Source organism: Stenella coeruleoalba (genome assembly GCF_951394435.1).
Source record: "Stenella coeruleoalba genome assembly, chromosome: 21".
Classification (NCBI taxonomy): Eukaryota; Metazoa; Chordata; class Mammalia; order Artiodactyla; family Delphinidae; genus Stenella; species Stenella coeruleoalba.
In genome coordinates, this window is record NC_137167.1 from 4,269,329 (window position 1) to 4,290,186 (window position 20,858).

General features: G+C 42.3%; 1 protein-coding gene across 3 annotated transcripts; it reads right to left on the reverse strand.

The window, feature by feature from the left end:
- Positions 1–196: 196 nt before the first annotated feature.
- On the reverse strand, positions 197–16,757 carry GOLGA7 (golgin A7). 3 transcript variants are annotated; one of them, XM_079909118.1, is made up of 6 exons: positions 16,650–16,757; positions 16,360–16,492; positions 11,802–11,954; positions 5,314–5,415; positions 4,117–4,179; positions 197–1,556 (listed from the first exon to the last, which is right to left on the reverse strand). In XM_079909118.1, exons 2-5 carry the CDS (start codon positions 16,468–16,470, stop codon positions 4,132–4,134), a joined length of 414 nt encoding a protein of 137 aa, XP_079765244.1. In that variant the 5' UTR covers positions 16,471–16,492; positions 16,650–16,757; the 3' UTR covers positions 197–1,556; positions 4,117–4,131. The 3 variants fall into 3 exon arrangements, with proteins under 3 accessions (XP_079765244.1, XP_079765246.1, XP_079765245.1); XM_079909120.1 differs by having other exon boundaries at positions 4,117–4,184; XM_079909119.1 differs by having other exon boundaries at positions 16,621–16,703.
- Positions 16,758–20,858: the final 4,101 nt, after the last annotated feature.

Below are 20,858 nucleotides of genomic sequence, written 5' to 3' on the forward strand. Positions count from 1 at the left end.
TAAAGCATGTAAAAAATTGCAAAGTGTGACAAACTGTATGTCAGACGTTTGTTTAAAAATACTAAGCTACACTGAACCAGGAATTCTTGTAGTATTGTCTATCTGCCAAATTTAATACCATATCGTTTATCACTTTACCAAATCACACCAAATATGACACAGAGACAATTTGTTTAAGAAAAGTTTTACTAATGTGTTAATATTTCAGCAAAGTTATTGCAATGGGTTTAAAAGGCAGACAGACACACTATTATAGGCTATAAAGTAACAAGTTTCATACAATTAAAATATTACATAGACCTATGGGATTTACTGAATAACTAACAGACCCATAAAAGAAATTAAATCTGAAAGGTTAAATCCAGTATTAGCACCTACAATATCTCTGAAAGTAAAACTTTTAACCGTTTCATTCTCTCCTAGTATATGTCCTAACTTTCTCCCAAATACAGTGCTCTCAAACCCCAAAGATGAAGGGCACAGGAAGTCCCAATACTAAGAACACACAGCCAAAAAGAACTAGAAACAGTGACACAGACTTGAGAGTTTTAGTTGGAAATCACTTAACTTACTGAACTTGAACCAATCATAATATTTCTGTGCACTGAATACTGTATATGAGGAAAGTCTAGGAATCATAAGGTTTGCCAGTAGGGATAGTTAAAAATTAGCAATATATAGTATTATTCCTATCAAATTTTTTTCTCTTAAGTTATATTTATAACAAAACTATAATTAAAATATTTATTAACACTTGCTCATTCAGGGACACAGCAGGGACATTTGTGTTTGATGGTTTAGCATCCACTTTATTGTGCTTACTTATTTTTATAAGGAACAAGCAACACATACCACATCTTCCCAATGTTCAAGGTAATGCAGTAATAACAGAATTCTCAAAAAAAAAAAAAAACCAAAAAACAAAAACCTGGAAATTGCATTAAATACTGCTTTAATCAGGAATTGCTATAATAAAACAAGTAACATTATACATTATTTTTCCAATGAGCTTCAGTTTGAGAAACTGAACAGCAGAACTTGATCTTTAAGCTTTGAGTCATGGCAAAACTGGTAATTCTCTGAAATCTGGGAGATGCAATAGCAAAACCAGACGCAGCCCACCCTTCACCAAAATCCTGGTGAAAAGCGTTTTATGAATTTGGGGGAGTAAGACTGAGCACTGGCTAGTTCACGACTTGCTGAGGCCCAAGGAATGACGAGAGCCACTGGCACTGCTGGCAGGTAAGAAATAAACTGTGTTGGGCTGACCAACTGCATATTTTATTAATGGCTTTGAATAAAAAAAGTGAAATGCTTCATTGCGTTTTCTCAAAAACTAATCAAAAGATTACAGAGTCCTACACAATTTGGAGACACAAAGTGGATGCTGAGCGACTAGAGGTCACTCCAGGTGTGGAATTTTACAAAGTCAGTCCTTGGAGTGAATGGCACCGTGGCTCTGGCAGCAGATACGAAGGAATGATGCTCTGGAGAGGAGGTGGGGGACACTCTGCGGTCGGCCGGTGGACAGATGAGGGTCCCAGCTGGAGGTGGGCCTAGAGTTAGAGGGGAGAAGAAAAGGTTTTAGAAAGGGATGCTAACTAACCTCCAAACATCGACTGATGGGAGCTCCTACACTCTATGAAGCCAGTGCTAGCTAATAAAATCCCTGGATCTGTACTACCTGCCGGAGTGAGTACACAGCTCGACGGTCTAGAGATCCAAGGCTGTGTATTTCCATCTCTGACCAATCCTGTCAGGACAGGTAGCACAGCACGGGGCAGGTGGCCAATCCGGGGCCTGGCTACCTCCATGACTGCCTGCCCATTTTTGGCCTTGTACAAGTAACTTAGGTTCTCTGTGCTTGAGTTTCCTCATCTGAAAAACAGGGATAACATTATCTACCTCACAGGGATGTTGTGATAATTAAAATGAAGCATTTAGAAAAGTACAGGCACATATGAAGTGCCAACAAATGGTTATTTTTATTATCACTTATTTATTGTGACAGAATAATGACATATTCTGTTTTTTGAGTAAAGAAGACAATCTTAATCCAAAGAGAGAAAACACCATCAGTCTGTATTTTTTTTTTGCTTTGCGGTACGCGGGGCTCTCACTGCTGTGGCCTCTCCCGTTGCGGAGCACAGGCTCCCGATGCGCAGGCCCAGAGGCCATGACTCATGGGCCTAGCCGGTCCGCGGCATGTGGGATCTTCCCGGACCGGGGCACGAACCCGTGTCCCCTGCATCGGCAGGCGGACTCTCAACCATTGCGCCACCAGGGAAGCCCACCAACAGTCTATTTAAAGGCCACCTCCAGGATTTGTGTACTCTTCTGTTAAATCATTAATTTAATTCCCATATAATACTTCAACCTGCAGACACCATGTAGACTTAAGAAAAATTATAGAACTGAATTCATTATTCTTATAGTTTTCCCCCTCCTCCAAGACCTCAGCCCACACAGGATCCTGGGTCTGAGGAACACATAACTCGGAAAACTAAACTGCACTGAACAAAAATATCTGCATTCACGAAATTACCACAAGTTCCTACTGTAAATCTCATTTCAAAATTTCACTGTTGTTGAATGTTGATAGATTGGTCTCTGGTGTGTAAATGCTCCAAACCCCGCACCACCTCAGAAAACCAGTGTATTGAGCAATAATAGCTGCAAAGTGAGCCATGATGACAAATGGATTGGGCCGAGTCAGTGCAGCTACAACTGATCAAACAAACTTATCCCAACGGCACGTCACAAATACCACATGTAGGGCTCCTGGTTGCTCGTTTGAGAATTACCAGTTAGGAAACTGCATGTGAGAAAGTGCATGAATAGGTAACACTAAGTGTTCCAAAACAAAGCCTCAGTAAAGAATAAAAAGCCGAGCAGAGGGCACCATTACTTAGGTCTGTGGCTTGTAAGAATCTGTGTGACACATTCCCTAGAGCTAAAAGAAGGCAGCTTTGTAGGATTCAACAAATGGCACAGGAGCAGACAAAATGTATTTTAAAAGGTAGTGAAAAAGAAAAGAAGGGGATAAATACTTAGAATAATCTGATCAACTCTTTCCTTTGTCCACGTCTCTGCTGCTGCATGTACTTACAGGAAGTACGGTGTAAAAAATAGGGGTTTTATGGTCCATCAGATTTGGGTTCATATCTCAATACCCATTAGCTGTGTGACTTGGAGAACATCATTTAATATATTTGTACCTTGGTTTGCTTATCTGTAAAGTGGGGGAAATCCTCTGCAGAATCTTGTGAGAATTGGAAAACACCGTTTGAATAATAGCGGGCACATAGCAGGTACCCTCAAAACGGTAGCTACTATTATGACTGTTGCCCTGGGAAGGAACTGGTCTGCTCTGGTACAATCTGTTTCTGTGCGGCCTGTGAATTAGTGATGGATGCCTGCAGACAAAGTCAATCAGGCAAGCACAGCAGCAGAACACATGACTGACTTGGCAGCAACAGTGAAGTACAATGTTTTTGTCACTTGGAAGGCTGGGCTAAGGTGCTGTGGCTTCCACGGGATTCTCCCCATAGATTCCCATCAGTATTCACCCATTTGTTTCTCACTTGTTCAAGGTCATTATATGGATATATAAGAACATAAACATTCTAAAAAGAATGAAAATTTATGGTTCTACCCACTAGAGGTAAGTGTTCTTCTAAAGGGCTATAAAGCCACTTAAATAAATGAAATATTTAGAATCTCCCTACCCCACTCTGAAACGTTTCTTTGGTTATTAAAGCCATTTGTCATTTAGGCAGGGAAATCTCTGAACTGATTCTTATATGCAAGATCTATCTATTAAAATGTCTAGGATAGTTTTAAAATATTAAAATAAGATGCCTCCCCCGCAAAAAAAACCTCTCAAAACCCCCAAAACAAAGTAACAACTAAACCAGTCTGAAAGCAATACAGGGGGAAGAAAAAAAATCAGGATTAAATTCTCTATCACTTGGGTTATAGAATTTGGTTTAAGTACACATTTTAAACATCAAGCCAGTACAGAGAATGAGCCACTACTTACGATGCAGGGAAGAAAATTCATGCATCCTACAAAATTGCAAAAATTGCACATAAATCATATCATTTCATATTTACCTTTAATCCTATGGTTTATCTTCCACTGCTCATGCCTCTGTCTTCATAAATAGTAATTTCAATCTAAACAGCATGGCTGTTAAGAAAACACACTAAAGAACAGAACATAGAAAAAGGGACCGCGGCAAGATGATAGGTATGATCTGTGCAGACTTGTCTTTATTTATTTTAAATTATTACTTAAATTCTTATTTAAATAATTAAATTCTTATTTAAATAATTAAAAATTATTTGCTCTACTTATTTTGAATTATTAAAGTTTTCTCCTGCTTGAGTTAAACACGATGTTTTCTACACCTTGCTAAAAATTTAAGAACTGTAATTGCTTGTAGTATACCACATGTAGCTCCTCCCCAAACAGATTATTCGTTTTTTGAAAAAAAAAAAAAAATCTGAAAAAGGATGCTTTATTGTAGAACTAAGGGGGGGCTCTTAACTGAGCATCCATGGAGGTAATGAAGTCAGGGGTTCAGAATGCCCTGAATTATATGCAAACTTTTTCTTGGGAGACGGCTCACAACGTCTAAAAGTTTAAGAACCATTGCTGCTGAGTATAATAAAACTGCTGAAATTATTATCAGCCGGAAGGCCTGGGGTTATCTGACCTAGGTTTTAAAAAAAATTTATTTTACCCAGTTATTTATTTTACTCCCATTATCAAGCTAAATTGGTTTTTTTGCAATCTTATTTATGAAATTCACTTTGTGATTTTCAAAGCTTGCTGCCTCTAAAAATACGCGCAGTATGTCAAAGGTAATGAAATGATACATCTGGCAGCTGCGGCTGATTTCAATGAGCCAGATGAACCCACGGATCTGTGATTCATCTGGACAACCTTGCTGCACGTTAGGAGTTCATGCATTTCAAAGGGGCTTTGGGTCCAGCCTCTGCAGCTGAAATGCATGACTCACACCACTCCCATTATTACTACAAGATGCCACAGAGCCACCAAGATGACGGCAACCCGAGCACTGCACAATGCACAGAGACCAGCATGATATAGAGGAAGGAGAGGCGTGCGTCAAGGGAGAGTGCTGGAGCTGGGGGGCTCGTGGCGGGTGTGCCTCCTCACAGAAGAGTCCTAGGGCAAGTACGGCAGAAGGGAGTTTAAATTCTCTCCGGCCGCTGCTCGACAGGACCAATCAAAAGGTTCTGTTTACAGATATTGAGACCTTGTGATCTAGGCTGAAAAGATACAACTCGAAGTCCTCTCTCGATGGGATCTGTCAGGAGGAGGCCTTGGGGAGCATAGATCTTCTCATTCTGCTCTTGAATGTATTTGGAGACTTTCTTCAGAACCTGACAAAAAGAAACACCACAGCTTTTTATAAATGTCATCAGATTTCCCTGTGAAGCATCAGCTGGACCTCAAAATATTCAGGCAGTGGAATTAGTTTTCAAAGCAAGAATGGGTGTTCACGTGGAGGGACGGCCCTGACTAGGTGGCTAAGGCCACGGGGCTCCCGACACCGCCTCCCCCCAGTCCCGAGCACCGTCCACACAGTTCAAGTGCCACAGCAGATGTGCCTCACGGTGGCACGAGAGCCACGCCCTCCCCTCCCGGTCACCTTCATCCTGGTTGCGGAGAAATACAAGGTGACTATATACACGAGGGTTAGCATGCTTTCCCCTTCCCTACTCATGAAGTGCACATCATGTGACCTCTTCTGATATCAAGGGCAGCTCTTGGCCTTCTCCTTAATCCTTAAGAACTGCTTCTCGGGACTTCCCTAGTGGTCCAGTGGTTAGGACTCGGCGCTTTCACTGCTGAGGGCCCAGCCTCAACGCCCGGTTGGGGAGCTAAAATCCCGCAAGCTGCGCGGCGCAACAAAAAAAAAAAAACAAAGAGAGAGAGAGAAAAAAGAAAAAACAAAGCACTTCTCTCCTTTGTACATTTTCATCAATTTTAAGTAATGATACAAGGTAGGCCTACAACAAAGGAGCCCAGTGAGTTTTAAACTGAAAAGTTTATTCCCTTCATCAAGCATGCACGTGCTGGCTGCCATGGTTCTGATGACAAGTGTCTTATATCATTTCCAGGCTTGCATGGAGCGTTGCTCTGTAGTTCGCTCTTGTGTCCTAGGTGGGAACCTCGCTAAACCTTATAAGTTTAGTATTAAGCTTGTAAAAGTCAAAGCAAATGTAGACAAAAGCCAGACAGGATACAAAGGAACTTGTGGAAATTGCCAAATCTCCAGCTTTAATAAGGGCAATTCTGAAACAGATAACCTAGAAGAAAATAAATTTTAATAGCTATATACAAAATCAAAGAGTTACATGTTTTATTTCAGATTCAAAGTCATTATAATCCTTTTCTGGCTCTAATCTTCAAAGAGGCTTTGATCCAATTCTTTAATTACTATATGCTTTCTTAAATTCACACTACCAGAATATGATAAAATCACAGATAAATGTGATCACAACATAAAGGGAAAAGAACTGTATGAAAATGAAGTTGGAAATTAAGAAATGATTTATGTGTGGGTCTATAATGTACCAGGCTAAACTAACAAATTAGGATGTTAAAATTTAGGTGCTTTGGTATAAGTTGATTTAGAATTTAAAACTCTATGTGGTTTGTATAATGAATTTTCTCATTAAAGGAAGATAAATAGTTTATTCAGGTTACATCTTTGGGGAATAATACAATCTAACATTTTACGCTTTTTAAAAAAGAGCATGATATTATTAAAAGAGCAATCTGCAGGGTTATGAGCAATTTAAGAATACTATTTCTAAAGAAAAGAGCTTTTCACCAAATTATCTGAAGTACATATGTCATTCTCCTATTCTCAACTCTCAAAGAATGTGAGCGGTGCTTGGTCTTTATGGGCGCTGTCTTTCTATCAGCGTTTGTTAATCATGCTGAAATGACATGGGGAAGGAAGTAGCCCATGAAGGTGCCCAACTCAGGACCCTCCATCTTCTCTCCAATTTCCTTCTCAGCTCACTGCCAGAGCTAGAAACTGGAGAGCCAGTCTCCCCTCACCCCAGTCCATTTATACTCGGGGGGACACTCAGAAAAATGCCTGCATGGCTGGTTTCAAAGAAAGAATTCCTTCAGAACAGCTTTCCTCCCTGTCTCCGTGGGTACAGGTTACTAGCAAAGAAACAGCATTCCTTTATGCGATTCATGCAGAACTTTGTCACGCAAGGTTTTTATTTAAACTTTAATAACATTCATGGGCACTTGGGTATCAGCTCAGAAAGAAAACAATTAGTTTTCTTTTTGTGTAAGTTCCAAATCCTCTTACGGTATTATGGTGAAGCCAGCTTTGTCCTAACCAAGATGCTTTTAAACTCTTAGTGTCATTAGCAATAGGAAAGCATTAATATGAGTCAACTCATACCTCATCCCAGACAGGACAAAGCACCGTTCTCACCCCCAAGAAACCTTATGTTGACATATTACTCATACTTTATTATTTTTGGTAAATCAATGTTAAAACAAACTATGATATTGAACAAAATTATCTGTTATCTTCACTCAATAAAACCTCAATTTATATAATATTTACCAAGCTAAACACTCAAACCTCAGGAAAGACTATTATCCTCCTTGAGAATATTAAACCGGAGAAAGCCTACCAGACCCTCAAGGAAAGATATCCTAAGTGAGGCTACATGAGAGCACCAGGATTTTAGTATTTTCAGAAAGATCTAAGCTCCTCTGATTGTGCTCCTTTCAGATCACAGCCCACGGGCAGGAGGGATGTCTTCTGGTTGATGAACACAGCAGACAGCTCCTGAGAGGAGAACCTTCTACAAGCCCATTTGTTCCCTGATTATAATGGGCAGCAACAGAGAGGAATAACACTGAAGCCTTTATCTTCATTTTAAATCAATAAATAGCACATTATAGGAAAAAAAATGCATGATTGTTCTAGTGGGTTTTAAAAGGCCTATTTACAATTTTCAAAAGTTTAACCCACGTGACTAGTGTAAGCACAATTATATTTGGCTTACTGTTTGTAGACTAGAAGTTTTAGTGTTTAAAACAATAAAGACTACTAAATGACTCAATCCTGTCCTTTCATAAAGTAGAAAATAATAGCACAGAAATTCCTGAGGGACAAACTGGAGAGTGGGAGTGGTTGGGTATCAAAAATACAAATACACGTTTAAAATGTTTTTTAAAAGTACAGGTACATTATATCTTAATTATGACCATTCCAGTTATTTACTTTGCATGATCTAGTTATTCATGTCCAGTTTCTAAAATAAAATCATGTATTTATAAAAAGTGACCATGCCTTAAATTTTGGTTTCTTGACTAATTTTACTTGGTTTTTACTTGTGTTTATTAATACTCACTCTGTAAAAAGAAAGAGACCTTAACTAGACTTATAAAGTAGTACCTTGTATGTTACCTATGAACTCAAGTCCATTACATTTCTGACACTGAGAACTTCCTTCCAAGATTAATAATCAAAAAGATTTTAACTAAGGGTTGCTAAATGTTTTAGTAGATAAATAAACTAGCAGCTGCTAAAAAAGATTACTTATACACTTGAAATAAAAAAACTGTACATGTAAGTTCACAAATATCTGATTAAAACATACATATATATACACTAACTTAATTTTTAAATCTATCTTAAGAAAACTTTATTAAGCATCTACCACATATAAAGCAATTTATTAATTCTAAGACCCATTTTATTTAATTTTTTTTAGATTTAGCTTTTTCTAAAATTGAAGTATAGCTGATTTACAATGTTGTGTTAATTACTGCTGTACAGCAAATTGATTCAGTTACACATGTATATACATTCTTTTTCATATTCTTTTCCACTATGGTTTATCACAGGATATTGAGTATAGTTCCCTGTGCTGTACAGTAGGACCTTGTTGTTTATCCATTCTCTATGTAATAGTTTGCATCTGCTAATCCCAGCCTCCCACTCCATCCCTCCCCCAGCCCCCTCCCCCTTGGCAACCACCAGTCTAAGACCCATTTTATGGTTGAGAGAACTCAGACTTGGAGAGATTAACTTGCCCATGATCTCATCATTAGTAAATGACTTGGCTGGCACCCAATTACCAATTTCTTTTTATAACTGAGGTCAGAAGCAGGTATCTGTATCTATTTTAGCAACTGCACACAAATAAATAAAAGTTAATTAAAATCTCATCAACAAATTTAAAAGCTAGAGTGAAATGAGAATTCAAGCACCTAATACTCCACTAAGCATGAATAAAATACTCTGGAGGATCTACTTCCACCTTAGACTGACAATATTACCCATGTCTTTAATGGCCACCCGGGATGACTGCTTTTACCCACCGTGGTCAGTGGCTCCTCAGGGTGTCCAGGCTCCACCACCAGCGCGTCCCCTGAATTTGTTCACCTCCTTCCATCCCTGCTGCTCTGCTCTCCATCCAAGCTATCACCCTCTCTTGCCTGGACTTCAACGGAGCGTCTTACTTCCACTTTTATTCCTTTTCCCCCCAGAGCCAAGGAATCTCTTTAAAATGAAAATCTAGTCCTATTATTACTCCTGCTTAAAACCTTTGAGTGGTTCCTCCCTGCAGAGAAATAAAATCTAAGCCTCTTTCCATGGAGCACACACTCCCGGAGGATGCAGGTCCCCTCACCTCTCGAGTCGCCTCCGCCCTCCTCTCCCCACGCCCCGCTCCACACGGGGCACACCAGATGCTCTGCATACACTCATCCCTCCGCCTGAAGGGCCCTGGGCTTCCCATCCTTCACGCGGCAGCTTAACGTTACCATCTCAGAGGCCCTTTCTGACCACACGATCTAGATTAGGTCTTTCCTGTATTTTCTATCCTAGGGAAGTTCGTTTTTTTCAAGGCATTTATCACGACTTACAATTCTGTGGGTTTTGTTTCCTTATTATCAGTTTTTACCACTGAGTTATAAACTCCATGATGTCAGCAACCATAGCACATGGTAGGTGTTCAATAAATATTTATCGAATGAATGAATCCCCTGTCCCTTCACTCACCAAATGTATTATTACAGAGAAGCTGGTAAGACAGACAGACTGAAAGCTGATACTGATCCTCTGTAACTCCTGATGTGGAATATTCAGCAGGAATGAGAGTGTGCGACATGGAGAGGGATATAAACTACTCTTCTTCAGTGCTCCCTTTTAGTAACACCAGGAGAATTCGTGTCAGGATGCTAAGGAAGAATGCAGCATCATTGTCAGCCGACAGCTCAAAATATTTTAGCTGCAACTGTATCTGCTCACCACCACATGGAGTGCAAGACAGTCACAGGGGAACTTCTATCAGGTGGGTATAATATAGATCTCCTTACAGCCTTTCGTTTTCTAATCATGGTCAGAATTTAATTATCTATTTGGGGTTTACTGTGATTAACGTAAATTCATTCACTTAACACACAGTAGATGAGTGCCTCATCTACCCAAGGTATGGTGCTAGGCCTGAAGAGGGATACACTGTCCTTGACCTCAAGAAAAAGACATACTTGAAGGGCAAGTAAGACAAGAATATAAACGGCTACGTTCCTAAGTAGAGAGTGCCAAGTGCCAGAAAATAGATACAAGTAAAGCATTGTGGGGATACAGAGGAGAGAACGAATTCTGATTACAGGGGTAGATAAAAAGTTAGCTGAGGGCTTCCCTGGTGGTGCAGTGGTTGACAGTCCACCTGCCGATGCAGGGGACACAGGTTCGTGCCCTGGTCCAGAAGGATCCCACATGCTGCGGAGCGGCTGGGCCCGTGAGCCATGGCCTCGGAGCCTGCGCGTCCGGAGCCTGTGCTCCGCAATGGGAGAGGCCACAACAGTGAGAGGCCCGCGTACCGCAAAAAAAAAAAAAAAAAGTTAGCTGAAAGTGGGACTGAGGGACTGGTGAGATTCGGACACGGGAAGAACGGCACTTCAGGTGGAGGAAAACCTCGGAGTTTTTGCGTGGTTGGCTGGAAGACAAAGTGAGGAAGGGGCGCAGGACAGAGCTGGAAAGGTGAGCTGGAGGTGGGCTCGAGAAGGGCCTGAAATGGAACCCGGGAAGGCCTCTCACTTTGCAGGAGTGGCAGGGGAGGCACGGCTGTGTTTTATGACACAGCAGCTGTTTGGAAATGGAAAAGAAGGGAAGGAGTGAGGCTCCGGAGACTGTGGCACTGGTCTAGGAGAAAGGTCATAAGGGCATGAATCAGGGTGGTGGCAGAAGTCATAAAGTTAATGAATGGGAAAATGGAAGCTATTTCAGTCTGACAACTGATAAATTCTCCCCCTCTAGCCCTCCACCTAAAGATGGTCCTGAAAAAGACAGGATGCTACTGAACGAAATGGGGAGGTGACTTCTGGACATCTAGGTTGAGAAGCCGGCAACCCTGGGCCCAGCAGACAGTTGAAAGAGAAGACAAGAACTCAGAGGGGAGGAAAGATGGAGGATAGAAATTTGGGGAAATGAAGAAAGGGCTTCTCAGAAGGCTAGGCAGGATGAGAACATGGATTTTCTACATTCTCCTTAAGTGTAAGCCGATTTGAATATTAACAGGGCAACCTGTTTCTGAAAGACTCAGGATTCTTTTCTATGTGTCTGGTCATAGAAGCAACAATAAAATCTGAACTATTATTATTATGAATGCCCCTTTAAGTTTTACTGCAACTGTCACCCTGTAAACATAAACCTGTAATAAACCCACCTTCTTTATGATTTTAAGAGATTGTGCGAAAACAGACACAGGCTTACCTTCTCGTAGTGAGTTTCCATGCACAAGAAGATGGTGTACGCTGTTAGGCAAGCCAGGCAGCCTTCAAGATAGGACTGGCCCCCGAGCTTCTCTGCTTCAGCATAAAGGTTATTTAGAGTTCGAACTGTTTCTTCAAATTGTTGCCTATCAATCTGTAAGGAAAAAAGAATTTAAAAACAAGTTTTGGAAAAAAAGACGAGCACCTCACTCCTGCTTGCTATCACTAATTTAGGTTGTTGTTTTGTCAACATTCTTATCTAACTGTCCGAAAACAAATTTTTAGGTGATTAAACCTGGACGTAAGTTACTGAAACTGGTATGTTTGTTTCATTTTATCCTTCTTATGGACACTGGATATCATCAAGGCTCAAAATGGTGTCTCTTTATCCTCTATACTGAGTCACAGGTAGCTTAATTAAATTATACAATCTTTCCATCTTTCCATTCTCTCATATTCACATTTACGGAGCACCTACCATCAGATATCATGACAGGCCTTAAAGAAAGATGACTAAGATACTTTCTAGTCCTCAAGGCATTTACAGTCATAAGCATAACAGATATGCAACAATAAAAACACAGTAAGTCAACAGAATACTGTAACTGAGGCATGTATAAAGTATGGTGGGGAAACAAACGGAGGGGTGCATTCTCTTTATCTGGAAAGAGCAGGTAATCTTAAATCAAGTCCCTAAATGCTGGAATCTACTTAGGCAAAAAAGGGAAGTAAGGACATTTTCAGCAGATCAAAAGGTGCAAACTGTATTATTTCCTCATTTCCCATCTCTTTTAAAGTAACTATTTGGTTACTAAAAGCTGACACGGAACCAGGCAAAATCTCAAACTACTACACAACTCTTCATACCACGGGTTCCTATTACCCTTTTCTAGTCAGTGACACCATGTACACTAATACTACTATTGTATACTCTTTTCACTCTCATCATCTGCTTTCACTTTCTTCTTCCAATAGCACATTACTTTCTTCTTTTAACAGTTCGTGGATTTCAAATCTCAACACTTTGCCCTAGGAATTTCAAGTCCCATTAGTTGAGTATTTCACCCAATTGTAGCATTCTTGGTAGGTAACAAAGCACAATTTATCTGTCCTTATTCTCCGCTTTCTCTCACACAATATCTCCCTTATTCCTAAAACTAGTAACTACTTACATATGAATTCTCTCTTTCATGAAGACTTTACATAGAAATAGACTCAGAAAGAAACTCAAAGAACCTCAGTATACAGTGTGAGACAAAATGTTCCCAAGAACATAATTCTCTGTTAACATACAGAATACATCTGATGATTTATGACCATCACCCTTAAGCTATTGAAACCCTTTAGGTGAGAGGCAGTTGTTTTGTCCTTCATGTGGAAAACCGTGAGGACTCAATGAGCCAAAGGCATGAAAACTTGAAAGTGGTGGTGGCTTGACCTGTTTCCAGAACATGCGTGTTTCTGACCGGGGCTGGGTGGGTGGAGATGGTGCTGAGAGCCAGGGCAGCGTCCCTTCACTGAGCCTCCACTTGAAGATGTGCTGTGTTACGAACGGTCACCCAGGCAACCTGTCACCATTCCCAGAAAACAGACTTAGGAGAACAACTCAGTGAACAAGTATTAATGGTAAATTGTTATCTCCACCTCGTTTTGCCTAAGTTAATGCCTTCAGTTTGTCCAGCAGTAAAAGCACAAAGGTCCAAATAATTTCAAACACTCGCATTTGATTTACTACGATGTTATGATCTGAGAAAGAAAGTTCTTTGAATTATTTATGTTTCTTTGGACAGAATGATTCAAAACTAGGGAATCAACCCAGAAACATTTTATTTCTTTCAGATCAGAATTACTGATCCTACCAGAAACACTAATTCTTAAAAGTTATTCCAAGATTGCAATGCTTTATAGGTTGGAGGCAAATCATAGATCATTAAAAAAAAAAAAAAATCCAAGGTGAAGAATTTTTTAAAAAAAAGTTTAATTAAAAAAAAGGGGGGGGGGGAATTCTCTGGTGGCCCAGCGGTTAGGACTCCATGTTTTCACTGCCCAGGGCGCAGGTTCAGTCCCTGAAGATCCTGCAAGCCTCACACCTTGGCCAAAAAAAAAAAAAAGAATAAAAAAGGAAAAAGCACGATGGGCAGCAGTAAGGGCAAGGATACACTTACGAAGGGCTCTGTAGAGGTGTGGGCCTTGTTCTCATACCCTTCAGGCACCATGAAGCACGGCTGTCAATGTTCACCCCTCGGTACCTGCACACTAATATAGCAGCTACACTGACATCTGGAGACATGTGAAGCTGGAGCTAAATGCAAATTTGGACCAATAAACACCGGCAGCCAGAAGAGAAATAGGAATCAGGCTCGTCTTCCCAAAATTTCTGTTTCTTGTTGAACTACCTGTCAAAGAATGGGGCTGAAGCTTAAAGAGACTGCAAGTCAAACGTAATTTCTACTGACCGGATGTAGAGGCATATTTTTAAAGGGATGCAGGGGAACAAATGCCTCAATTATAGTTCACTCACTTCTCTGCTGCCCAGGCCAAGGGTGCCTAAGATGTCTGTATTTTCACTAAAGTGAGAATCGAGCCTTCTTTAAAGAACTGTCCTGGCAACAAAGCACTTATACATCAAAGTATTAAGTTCTCACAGGCAGCGAGCAAGTAAACTTGTTAACAGACAGAACTTGTCCTCACTCACAAATTAAAGGGTACAAATATGTGTGTTTAATGCTTTAAAGTCATACAAAACATTTGCATGTTTATTTCTTCCTCTATTAAGTTGCCAAGTGCAATGTTCTCACAAAGGGAAAATCAGCCCCAGAGGCAGAGCAATCAGTACAATTTCTAGGGTAAGTAGTAAAAAAACAAAGAAAGAAACTTTCAATTTTCCATCAAACAAAGCAAGGAAAATTTAAATCTGTAATTTATAATTAATCTCGACACATTTAAAAAAAAAACCCAAAGCTTTCCCAAGCAGTTTAAAGTATAAGCTAGTGTTTTAATCCAAACATTTAAAAAAAAAGAAAATTCAAGGGCACAATTGAACAACACCAAAATATCATTCCATATAGTACTCAGAATCACAAGCAGTTCTGGGCTACATGAAGTCAAAGAAGTAAAAGGACTCCAGAATTTAGAGACAGCAATTTCCTGTAACAGTGAAGTTCCATGACTACATTGTTTCTGTATTCAGACTATGAAATAAAGGCTCCACCACACACAGAGTGGAAGGCTCATGTCTGATTCTACATACATATACTTGGGTCAATTATGAGTTGGACGTTTGACTTTTAAAACTTTTAAACAAAGGCATCATGTGACATCCAAATAAGTGTGGTGCAAAAGAACTGTTTACACTCTGATTTGAAAGTACATAAATAGTATTGTCAGGGTTTCAGTGTAAGAGGCTTAAAAGTAAAACATTTGATCCATTTCATGTAAGTCCTAAAATGTAAACCATGTTAACTGTGATGTTAAATTATTTTAAAAAAACAACATTCAGTAGCTCTAACCAAGAGGCAACACACTCAATGGCAATCAGGTAGGACAACCCACCTCCTCACAAGCCAATTTTAAATGACTGCTACACAGTGCTCCAGTAGACTCAACAACACCTTCTTTCTCCACAGCCAGCACCTCTCAGCTCCACACCCATGCCCAATGACCTCTCAGTCCCGCACCCACCCCTTGTCAAAGAGGAAAGAGCCACAAAACCTGCTCCCATCTAACCAGAAATTGACCTCTGAACAGGAAACACACAGTCAGGTTTATCTTACAAAGCTCAAGACCAAACAGTCTGTCTCTGGGTGTGTGAACACATGTGGGCACAAGAAAACACACATACTCACATATGCTCACGTCGTTGTACCTTTAAAGTAAGATACAATAATCATTACCATTATTTTTCCTAAGTCTGAAAAAAAGGGAAGCACATCCCTTTTTGTATGCAAGGCTGCCCAAAAGACCCACATCCTGATGACAACACAGTACAGGTGTCTCCCAGCTATCAGAACTGCGAGGGACAAGTTGAGGGCCTCGTTCTGAGATATTTCCCTGCCCAGGCCCATCCAATGCTCTGCGTTTTCCAGGTTCAAGGCCTGTCTGCACTGCCTAGCACAGCCCTTAATAATAAACCCTTCCGGCCAAGCAGTGTGGCCAGCACTGTGGCCACGGACGCCAGTCACGAAAATGATATTTATTTCCCTGGCGTGGTGAGGTTGGAGGATGCAGCTTACAACCCGCTGAGGTAGGTGGCCTGGAGCGCCAGGAATTAGTTTCTCATCACTGTGGTCAATTACCCGGGGTGGGGTGGGGACGGCCAGGCAAGACGGCGGCGCACACATCAGTGCCCTGGGCACCACGGAGCTCCACCAGGTCGTCAGACCGGGGGCTTGGCCTTATTTCTTGTCCTCCAAACACCAGGTCTGGCTTAGCGGCCCTCTTCGCACATCCCCAGCCCAGGCTCCTTCTGTGCCTGCTCCTCCCAGACCCGCACTCCCTGCCGCCCTAGGGGAGGCTCCCGGCCTCGCCCCAGAGCAGGTGCGGGGAGCCCGGCTGCATACCCGGTTCTCCAGCTCCGCGGGGAACTTGGTCTGGAACTGGCAGCGGGTGCCACTGCTGTAGTCTCGCTGAATGAAAACCTTCCCGGACACTGGCGCCTGCTGCGGCCTCATGGCGAGGACAGGACGGGCCGCGCTGCGGGTTCGGGGGACACCAACCACGGTCAGATCTCCGGCCTGGACCCAGGACTCCAGCCCGCCAGCCCCGCAGACCCACCCACCGCCCAAAGCAGCCCAAGGCCTCCCCGCCCCACTCCCCTTCACCCATGCTTTCACCGCGGGTCTCCAGCTACCTTCCGGGCCAGGCCCCGCGCCCCCCAGAGCCCGGTTCGGCCCGGGAAACACGAACCCGCCTCCGCTGCCCTCCAGCGGCTGTCGCACCGCCTACGCCGTCACTTACGTCCTGCCGCAAAAGGCCTCTTTCCTCGCCCCTCAACTCGGCCTCCTATCTCGAGTCTAGGACCCTCCCACTCCTCCGGCCGTAAAGCGATCCTGCCGAGGCTGCGCGCTGAGGTGCGGGGGCGGGCACCGTGGGCGGGGCCAGGGCCGACTCCGTCCCCCACCTAGCTTGGAAGAGTCCATCCGGAAGGAAAAGGCCGGGCGGGGCCGCAGGGCGGGGCCGGAGGGCGGGGCTGCAGGCCCCGGGGGGGCGGGGTTGCGGGGCGGGGCGACGGGGAGAATGGTGGAGAACGAGTTCATCTGAGGGTGCAAAGGGTTCGAGACTCGGGATTTCCCCGGTGTGTCATTTCCCTGGTGTGTCATTTCCTCGTTAATCATGGCGACATAGTTTCTGGTCACCGATTGTAAGGGTTTATTTTCACTCTTGATTGGAAGTCTCAGTTTACACGTGGGACACCACCCAACTCTACAAAACAACTGCTCACACAGATTTACAAATGGAAAGCAGGCTTGGCGGGGGACGATCGGTTTGGCAAGGGGCGGGGGGAGGAAGGGAGGAGGGAGAAGCTGCATGGGCTTCATTGTCAAGCATCCCTCCTTCAACTTTCCTGGAGGTGTTGTCTTTCCTTCTACCCCAAAGATTTTCATCCAGCAGTCCAGCCTCCACCCCTCCTGAGAGGCTTGCCAAGGGCCCTTACCCCCCCACCCCCACCCCCAGCTCGGCGTACCTTTGCAAGGCAGCCACGGAAGCCCTTCTTTATCTGGTGTGCCTGGCTGATACACTATTCCACCTTTGTTTTGCTTTCCCAGGTTTCAGTTACCTCCGCCCCCACCCCCAGTCAACCTCAGTCTGAAAATATTAAATGGAAAATTCCAGAAATAAACAATTCATGTTTTAAGTTTTGTGCCTACTGTGAGTAGCGTGATGGAATGTCTCGCTTTTGGCTCCAACCCTTTGGTATCACCAATCATCCATGTCCACTCCTGACGTCCCATCATTGACATCATCATGATCCAGGATCTCCCAAAGCAGATGCTCCTCTCTGACCTATTATCAGGTCAATAGCAGCCTAACGCTGTCATTCACCTCACATCATCTCATCGCGTAGGCGTTTTATCATCTCACATTATCACAAGATGAAGGGTGAGTACAGTACAATAAGATTCTGAAAGAGACCACATTCACATAACTTTCATTACAATATATTGTTATAATTGTTCTATTTTGTTATTAGTCATTGTTGTTAGTCTCTTACTGAGCCTAATTTATAAACTAAAATTTATCATAGGTATGTATATGTAGGAAAAACAGTATATATAGGGTTTGGTACTATCTTCAAGTATCAAACTAGTACTTTGGTACTAGTTTCAGGCATCCACTGGGGGTCTTAGAATGTACCCCCCGCCTTGGGTAAGGGGGACCAATGTATAACCTGTTAGCACCACTCTCTGATACTGCCTACTATATATTTTAAAAATTTTCTCTTATTGTATTTTAAAAAGAGCTTTATGGAAGTATAAATAGCATACAATAAACTGAATGTATTTAAAGCAGACAAATTGTTAAGTTCTAACATGTATACAACCATGAAACCATCACCTCAATCAAGATAATCCCTCCTTCCTTTCTTCAGTCCCTTTCCCCAGGCACTCATCTACTTTCTGTCCCTATACATTAGTTTGCATTTCCCTGAATTTTATATGAAATGAATCACACAGTATGTATTCTTCTTGTCTGGCTTCTTTCACATAGACTAATTATTTTGAGATTCATCTGTTGTGCTGTCAAGAACTCATTCCTTTTTGTTGCTGGATAGTATTCCATTGTAGGGACCCCACAGTTTGTTTATTCATTCATGTGTTGATAGACATTGGAGTTGCTTCCAGTTTTTGGCTATTACAAGTAAAGCTGCTATTGCACATTCATCTGCAAGTCTTTGTATAGATAAATGTTTTCCTTTCTCTTGGGTAAATACCTAGGAGTAGAATGTCTGGATCATAGGATAAGTATATGTTTAACTTTTTAGGAAGCTGCCAAACTATTTTCCAAAGTGGTTGTACCATTTTACGTTCCCACCAGCAGCAAATGAGAGTTCCAGTTGCTCCACATCTTTGCCAATACTTGTATTGTGGTATCCCCTTGTGGTTATAACTTTAGTTTTTCTACGCCTAATGATTCTGAACATCTTTTCATGTATTTATTTGCCATCCATATATCTTCTTTGATGAAGTATCTGTTCAAATCTTTTGCCATTTTTAATTTGTGGTTATTTTCCTATTTTGAGTTTTGAGAGTTATTTGTATAGTCTAGAGCAAAGTTCTGTATCAGACATATAGTTTGCAATCATTTTTCCCTATTCTGTGGCTTGTCTTTTTAGTCTCTTAACACATTCCTGGGTTTGGGGGGATTAGGGTGTGGACATCTTGAGGAAGGCATTATTCTGCCTACCACAGGTATGGAGTTCATTTTTCCCCTCCATATGATTATCCAATTGTTCTAGCACCATTTGTTGGAAAGACTCTCCTTTCTCCACTGCATTGCCTTTGTACCTGTGTTGAAAATCAGTTTGTGTGTTTGTGTGTGTGTGTGTCTGTTACTGGATTTTCTGTTCTGTTCCATCGTCTAATCTTGTTTTGCATTAAATGTCTACTAGTGTTTGTCTATGAAATTGATGCTTCCTTACTGCCTCAGTAAGATCTCTTGGGAGTTGTTTTCCTACACACTTAATATTTGCAGTTGGGAACACCCTGAAACAGGTAGGTAAAACAGTTTCCACCCTCAAACTGTCAGTTTAGTGGAGTAAACAAAGAAAACAGTTTTCATACAATGTGTACAAGGGTAATATTTTTGGAAATATTTCTCGGTGTACTTACCCTAGGGAAAGTACAACCCAACTCTTGATGCTTGGGAAGAGGGACCTGGTTGAAAGAGGGATTAAGGGACAATAAGTCAGAGTAAATGTCCTTGCCTACCCCCTTCACACAATCATATGTCTGTATTCTTTCGGGAGGAAACTGCCGGGGGAGGGAAGGAGGACGAAGGGGGAAGTCCAAGATGCCAGGACATCTTGCTCACTGCTTCTCAAGGTTTAGAACAGAAAGTCCCTCTTCCAGCATCGAACCGGCAATCAGAGGAGCCCAGGTGCCACACAGGTGGCAGGTGAGAGAGGCCAAGACCGGTGGGCCAGAGTTGGTGCTCCAAGGTCTGTGCCTGTGACTGGGGGAACCAGAAACCCCTCTGTGGAAATGCCCAGAGATCCGGGGACACGGAAGAAGCCTGGGGCGGGGATGAATAGGCTGCAGAACGCAAGGGCCTTCGGCTGGGCATGCATTCTTCTACATTGCTGCCAACGTGATGCTCAAAAGAATCATGTGTGCCCTACTGCACCTCTGTGAAGAGCAGCACAAGATGCCCAGAGGCTAAGCAGGGCAAGCTAGACCCGGAAGGATGCCAGAGCAAGAGCCCAGCTCCCCTTCCTGCAAATCAGAATGCTATGCAAGCTCCTCTACAACTTGCATTTCCTCCAGGAGGAGGGACTCAGAGTTGACTGCACTTAAAACCTAACCCGGGTTAAAAAAAAATACTTGGAAGGGAAGTTTTTTTGAATAGACAACTTTAAGTGCCCCCCTCCGCTGCTAAAGTAGCAATAAAGAGAAAATCAAGTTATATTTCTTTAACCCAACTATCACAGCCTCTAAATTTCACTTCTCGAAGCCAGCACCTGGAAAGTTATCCCCAAAGATGTGAAATCTGATCGTCCCTATGAATAGGAAGGAGTTAAATGGGAGAGGTGGGCTCTCTCCTGCACTTGAGTTTGTTTTGATACCAGTGATTAGGGTTGAGCTTCTACCTAATTACATTTGTTCCTTGGTATCCATGGGGGATTGGTCCTGGGACCCTCATGGATACCAAAATCTGTGGATGCTCAAGCCCCCTATATAAAATGGTGTAGCACAGTTGGCCCTCCACGTCCACGGGTACCGCAGGTTTGTTGAATCCGAGGATACAGAGGGCCCACTCTATTGAGGGAGATAAAAGTGTGACTATGGAATTACTTTTCTCCCAGCGAGACTGGTTAAGAATCAGAGATATACTTTTACCT